Raw genomic sequence first — 7,336 nt, forward strand, 5'->3', positions numbered from 1 at the left:
ACCTCAAGTCTGCAGCTCTTTCCGAGAAAGCCAGTTCCTGGGGGCAGTTCCAACACTCCCTCCTGGCTCCAGATGTAAAGGAACAGCTGTGGGGGTGGCAGGCAGCCCAGTTGGCAGTAGAGCAGGACCTGGAAGATGGAGAATAAAGACCAGAGAGCCAAGCAAATGGCAGCACTTAAGATTTGAGGGACCTGAGAAAGACAGTCTCATTCCTTAGACCAGCAACTGGCTGGTGGGCCTTGCCAAATCCCTCCAGGGCTGTCCTCCAGCCCTACCCACTCCAAATCTGGCATCCTGTGCTGCTGCATTCGAAGGACCTTCCACTACCTCCGTTTTAGGATTCCCACTTAATCTGAGAAAGGAAATGGCTTTCTCTGTCTGACTCCACCCCGTCTTTAAAACTTGTACCTCCTGGTCAGACTTGGGTAATTGAAGAATGGTGAGGGAAAGGAAGGAAGATGGGAAGGGATTCAGCCACTCCCATCTGGCATCCTCTACCCCTCCTCCCATCCTTAGTCTCCCAGAATGTTAGATGCCAGTCTGGGTGTCCACAGACAGGGCTGATCTGGGCACTGCTTACTTGTCTGCTCTGCCAGGGTGGTAATGCTCGCCTGGGCACCATCTCAATAATTATTCCCCGGAATGACTGCGCCTTGCTGTAGTCTTATCAGGCCTGTGCGCTGCCACACCCCCAGCAGGTCCTCCCCAACCTCAAAGGACAGAGAGCTGACAACTGCTTCCGTTTTAGGAAAAAATATTTTAATGGTTGATTTGCAACCTCTTTGCCACATAAGGTCCCTTCTTGTTGGAACCCCCTCACCAGTGCTCTTCCCAAGCCCGCTGGGAGGTAGCAGCCCCTCTCTGGAGGACACCCTCCCACTCTTGAGGCCTCCATCCTCCAGGGAGGCCAGCTCTAGGTCTAGGCCTTGACAGGCCCATCACATGTTAAGTTTTATAAAAAAGTGGGCAGAACACTGTATTGTGCCCCTTTTCTGAATGCTATGGAACCAGCCCACAGCACTTAATTAAATAGCATGTTAAATAATCTTTTGGTGCTGGCAGAGAGGGGATGCCACAGCAACAAGCCCCCTTCCTTGGACAGGCTCCTGCAGCCTCAGCGTCTCCACCCTGTCTAAATCTGGACCTCACCAGAGTAGTCAGGGGTATGGCCTTGCTTGAGACCTGACCAGTCCCAGGACGCCCTCCCCATTAAAGGAGGGTGAGTCCAAGTGGATCGTACTGGTACCAGGCACTTCACAGCCATTAAACAGGAATCATCCAGACAGCAGAGTATGACAGATCTCGCCTAAGTCAGAAGTACGTGAGGTTCTTGACAGCTCCCATCTCCAGCATGCGCTTGATGGCCAGGGCCTCTTGGGAGACATTGTGGCCTGACCCCTGTGGAGAGAGCCAAGGTAGTAAACAAAGGGCTACCAGGCACCTCTCTGACCCCAGGAAGATCTCCCTCCCCTTCCCCCAGCTCCCATACTTCTTGGGAGATCTCTTCCCTATGTGGGCTCTCAAAAGACAGCAATCATGTGGTCAAATACAGAGGATACCAGCTGGAGTGCCCAGGTACCCTGGTGCCAGTTCTAACACTGAATGGCCTCATCTTGTGCCACTCTGTGCCCCTTCCTCTCTCCCAGTGTCCCTCTGGTGGTCTGTTCCCAACCCATCTGGCTCACTGGGCTGCTAAGCAAGGCCACTTACTGCCATGGATTTGAGCGTGATCTGCTCATAGTAATGGATGGTCTGCTTCTTGTTGAAGGCATCTGGGTAGCCAAAGCCAGCGATGTGCACCAAGTCACAGAAGTGGAGGGCCAGGGTGATGGCCAGCAGGCCTGTGGTCGGCTTCTGAGGAACAAGGTAGGAAGGCTTTTGAGGGAGCCCCAAACCTCCCCATTCCCCTGGGCCAGCACTGTCACGTGGCTTTCTACAGCCATGGAAATGTCCTTCGCCTGTCCTGCACAGCAGGACAACTGCCAGACAAGTGAACACCTGAACCAAGGAACTGGATTTGTTACTCTATGAATTTTTAAATTTTTTGTGGTGCTAGAGATGAGGCCTGGGTCTCATGTATTCTAGGCAAGTGTTCTACCACTGGCCTATACCCCATGCCCTAATATTGAGTTTTAAACTTAAATTGTCACATGTGTCTAGTGGCTACTATAGGGGTTATCCTGTCAGCTTGACTGGATTACCAAAGCACACTTAGGATGTATCTGTGAAAATGTCCAGAAAAGATTCTAAGGAGGGAAAACCCACCCTGAATGTGGGTGGCACCATCCCATAGGCCAGAGACCTGTAGGCAATCTCTCTGCCTTTAGCATGTCATGTGTGACAGCTCTACTCCATGTCTTCCCTGCCATGATAGACTAAAATCTTTGAAACCATGAGCAAAATAAATCCTTCCATTCTTAAGTTGCTGATGTCAGGGTTTGTGAAAGTCTGGCTGACACAGCAACATACTAGATAATACAACTTCACACCTCTGGGGGAAGGACTGGGTCTCTAGGGAGGATCATGGCTGTCAGGATGACAATCACCATAATACTCTCTGTTGCTTAGGGCCTATTGTGTGCCAGACACTATTAACATAGTATAATGCCTCATCTCAACCAGTCCTCCTCCTCAGCTCCTTTATGGGCAGATACCATTATTAGCCCCATTTTATAATGAGGAAAGTGGAACCTACAAATATTAAACACCTTGCTCAAAGCGAGGGAGAATCTGCCCTCCAGTGAGGTTTGACATTCACTGACTGTGTAGCCTTTTTTGGCAGAGGCTATCCCTTCTGTCAAGTAGGGGCAGTGATACCTTGCCTGTTCTCCCTATACCCACTCCCTCCATTCTCAATTTGGCCTCAACAACGGTTATGCTGATATTCATGAATCTCACCCTGCTTAGATCTAATAATATGCTTTATAGGACATTTCAGTCGGCCACTCCCCTCTGAGAGCCACTTTCTGGACCCCATCAGACCTTTTAATGTCAGCTTTCTTCCAGAATCCCTTTCAACTGTCTCTGTCTCCTCATTTTCTCAACCCTGGTGGGCCTTCTTTTTCACCTTACTACTTTCTTTTTTTTTTGAGACAGAGTCTCACATAGCCCCACCTGGCTTCAAACTCACTATGTAGCTGAGGCTGACCTTGAATTCCTTATCCTCCTGCCTCTACCACTCAAGTGTTGGGATTACAGGCATGCACCACTGCACTTGACCACCTTGCTGCTTTAACCACCCTGTGCTTTTCATCTAGTTTAGCCCCCTGTAGAATCACACTGCCATCGCCTCGCCAGCTCTGCCTGAACTAGGTTCCTTACACTCAGCACACTGCCCCTCCTCCTGGCATTCTCTGTATTAAATAAATATAGCACCATCCACCAGTCATCCGAACTAGAAACCTAGGAAACCTAGAACTGGCCATAAACCTCCCAATTCTACCAGTAAAATATAGGTTGTAGAAGACAGACTGTAAAGGGATCCCTGGTGACCCTCACTCTTTTACAATCTGATCTTCCCACAGTTATGTGGAACTTGCAAATAGGATGATTAAACATTTCATTGTTTCACACACAGCAATTGCTCTTAAGAGGGGAGACCATCCTGATAGACTGACCTAATTAACCCTCAAAATTTGGGTACTGAAATCAGGGATTAAGTAAACCAGAGGCGTGAGCTGTCAGTGACTTGAAGACGGAGGGAGCTACAGGGTAAGGAATACTTATAGTCTCCATGGGCTGAGGGTGCCCCCTCACACAGTCCACAACCAGCAAGAACAAGGAGACCCCAGTTCTACAGCCATGGAAACCTATGTCTTTTACCAACGAAAATGAGCTTGGAAGCAGAATTCCCACCAGGCCTCCAGACAGGAACTCAGTTCTTAGAATCAATCTGTGACACTTAAAGAACCCACAGGACTGTGAGCCAATGCTGGGGTATTTCTCAGGCTACTCATCTGGCTGTAATTAGCCAGCAGTGAAAACCTAGTCCAATATCAAGACCCTTCTTTTCTCTTCCCACTGCTAGGAACTGGGTTCCGGTCCTTGGCTTCTCTTACTTCCCTCTCGAGCCTTCACTCTATCACAACCCTATCCAAGGCATAAAAGTCTCCCTTGCTGCCGGGCATGGTGGCACATGCCTTTAATTTCAGCACTAAGGAGGCAGAAACAGGCCGATCTCTGTGAGTTCAAGCCTAGTTCCAGGCCAGCAGGAATATATAGTGAGACCCTGTCCGAAAAAAAAAAAAAAAAAAAATCTCTGTTGCTGCCCTCAACTCTACCCGAGCTAGAATAACTTGGTACTGGAGGGGGCTATTTGGCCACGACAAAATAGAATGCCTTCCTCCACTCTGTGCCTGATGCACCCCATGATCTCCAGGATTAATCCCAGTAGCACTTCATCTGTAGAGCCCTTCAGGTAGCTCAGCAGAAGTCTGCCCCACTCCGGGCTTCCAGCACACTTGAACAACTCTGTTGTGACATTTTATCACTATACAGCGCAACCTCCAGCTTATTCTGCTAGACTGAGTCTCCTCAGGGCAGGGGGCACAGCTTCCTCTCCAAGCACAAAGGCCCATCACTGAGCAGTCATACCACAGGCATTCAACATATGATCCTGAATAATACCAATAACCAAAAATAAAAAGCATTATTTAAAATTTGGCAAATATAACTGAGCATGGTGGCTCATACTTGCTGCAATCCCAGCACTTAGGATTCCTGAATTTGAGGCCAACCTGTTTCAAGAAAACAGTCAACAAAAAAGGGCAAATACTGATAGCACAGTCACTGTGTTCCAATCTTCATAACTGATTGCATCATTGCATTCAATAATGGTTGCGTTATTAACTTCTTAAATCCTACCATGGCCTTAAACCATCAGTACAAATATATCCCCCATCATACAGGCAAGAACTTGAAGCATCCCAGTAGCAGACCTGCCCAATACCAGAGTATGTGGTGCAGTCAAGAGTCCTGCTGACTTGCCTTCTTCTGCTGTCTCACATGCCCCCATGAGAGAGTCTAAGACACATGAAAAAACACTTGCAGAGTTACAATGTGAGTTGAACCCCACCAGGAGATAAAGTGCTAAATCAAAGCTGTAACTCACAAACTACCCCAGCTACTAAAATTGACACACCATCCCAAACCATGACATGCAAATGACGTTGGATCTCACACTCTTTGTACTCCGTTAGACTAGTATGTTCCAAGATCAGATCACAGACTAAGTATCTAATTGTAACTCTCCAATGACTCATGCTTTTCCAAAGACAGGGCCAGTAAGTGTCCCAGCAGCTCCCAGTTTACAGATTCTGACCAGCACCTGACAAAGGCATCCTCTAAGTCCAGCCCCCAAGTCCAACCTAGACCTTTCACTCACTCCCATGTTGAGAATGTCTCACAGTTCTCCTAAGTGTGAGCTAACAAGCCAAGAAACCTATCTTCAAAGGCCAAGTACAAGTTGCCACCTCTTATCCTTCTTTCCTCTCATGAGTTCCTCCACACTTTCAACCCACAACCCCAACCTCCCAGCTTGGTCTCATCATCAGCAGCCTGTCATCACCTGCTTGACCTTGCGTGTCTGTTGCATGGGGAGGCTCAGGAGCTTGTCAGCTGCAATCTCCATGAAGAAAGGGTTGAGAATCCGAATCTGTTTGGGGTTGACATCCCAGATGAGGGGAGGCTGTTTCCAGAAACCTTTTCTCACCTAGAGGGATGAAGTAAGAAGGGAGAGGGACAAGAGTATGAAGACCTATTTCTCAACTCCAATCCAGGTAGGGAATAGGATCCAAGTCAAGGAAGATACTCAAGAATGCAAGTGAGAAAGAAGGGAGGGAGGGCCTGTGACAGAGATGGGAGGCCAAAGGGCACTATGTCAAGAAGGTAAACTGACAGCATGTGGAGAGTGTGAGATCTAACCACTGCTCACTTTGAAGATATCCAGATAGGAAGGGGCTTGAGCCTTCAGTTGCCTACATACTAGGCAAAAGATGCCAGTTCAGCCCTCAACCAGATGTGAGGAGTGGGCTCTCTATGGGGACCATCAGAAATGGCATAAAGTTGGTTTCTAGCCTGTTGCCTGTTCCAAGGTGACTGTAGGAAAGCTCCCCTGGTCCCAGGTTTCTCACACATTCTGGCCACCCTTCTGTCCCATGAGTGGGGACCTTTGGCTACCACTCCAACTCCTATAGGCTCTCAAGCTTCGTTTCTGGGGCAGCATATCATCAGCACTATAGGACAATGCCCTCGGTTGGAAGCTTAAGGCACTGACTGTGGAGAGCTCTACCCCTTAACCAGCTCTTTAGGATCATCACAGGACACTCTGTGGGACATGAAACCCTGACTGGGACAGTGTCCCCATCCCCATGTCTCTTCCTCCCACCTGTTTCCCAACTTACTCGCTTCTTATCACCCAAGATGGTCTCAATCCAGTGGAGGTCCACTGCCTTGAAAGCTACCAGGACCAAGAGTGTGTCTGGGTTGTTCTCTACTTTGGGGTCAAAGTGGGCAGACTCGGGGTAGAAGAGACGCATGGTGGTCTTGGAGCCTACGTCTCCCTCATAGCCAGTCACTGGGGCATTGTTCAATCTGGATCAGGGAGAGGATAGCCATTATTGGAAGCCCCATTTAGGACATCCAGTTCCCAAATGGAAACAGGAGGGATGGTTACACACACCTGATAACCACATCATACTTGTTGATGATGCCTCCCAGTGAGCTGTTCCGCAGCCGGTGCCCATTCCCCACCACAACACAGCGACGACACTTGAGGCTGCCATGGAAAGAGGAGAGGTCAAACCCAGAAGTAGCCCCTGTTCTGTTGTACTCTCACTGGTCTTAATCTGCCTGGGGCCCAGAATGTGGAGAATGTAGGGTCCAATCACGGCCTACTTCAGAGATACCCAGATATGAAAAAAAGAGGCTTGAGCCTTAGGCTCTCCACACACTGGGCACTGTTTCTAGGCTCTCCTCAGCCTCTGCTCTGCATGGATGAGGCATCGCCGAGCTGCCCTGATAATGGTCCTGCTGACCTGGGCCTCAAAGTGAGATGCAACTGAGCTGAGCAAGGGAGAGAGATAACAAGAGGAAAGAAGGCACATAAGAGCATCACAAGAAACCCCAGCACAAGAGCTGAACATGGTGGTGTACACCTGTAATCTTAACACTCAAGAGGCAGAGGCAGAAAGGTTCAGAGTTCAAAGGCAGCATATAGAGCTATAGAGAGAGACAAAGGCAGCATATAGGGCTATATAGAGAGACACTGTCTCAAAAGACAAAAACAAATAATTATAAATAAATAAATAAATAAATAAATAAATAAATAAATAAATAA

General features: G+C 48.5%; 1 protein-coding gene across 2 annotated transcripts in view; it reads right to left on the bottom strand.

Moving 5' to 3' along the window:
* Positions 1–737: 737 nt before the first annotated feature.
* St3gal4 (ST3 beta-galactoside alpha-2,3-sialyltransferase 4) overlaps positions 738–7,336 on the bottom strand; it is a 43,564-nt gene continuing 36,965 nt past the window's right edge. For both annotated transcript variants that reach the window (XM_029564281.1, XM_008834603.3), the window contains exons 7-11: positions 6,680–6,775; positions 6,402–6,591; positions 5,567–5,710; positions 1,711–1,854; positions 738–1,398 (exon numbers count right to left, since the gene is read on the bottom strand). In XM_029564281.1, coding sequence (XP_029420141.1) covers positions 1,312–1,398; positions 1,711–1,854; positions 5,567–5,710; positions 6,402–6,591; positions 6,680–6,775 — 661 coding nt within the window. In that variant the 3' untranslated portion in view covers positions 738–1,311. The remainder of the gene's footprint in view (positions 1,399–1,710; positions 1,855–5,566; positions 5,711–6,401; positions 6,592–6,679; positions 6,776–7,336) is intronic.

The sequence above is a fragment of the Nannospalax galili genome, unplaced genomic scaffold (assembly GCF_000622305.1).
Source record: "Nannospalax galili isolate Female #2095 unplaced genomic scaffold, S.galili_v1.0 scaffold690, whole genome shotgun sequence".
NCBI lineage: Eukaryota > Metazoa > Chordata > Mammalia > Rodentia > Spalacidae > Nannospalax > Nannospalax galili.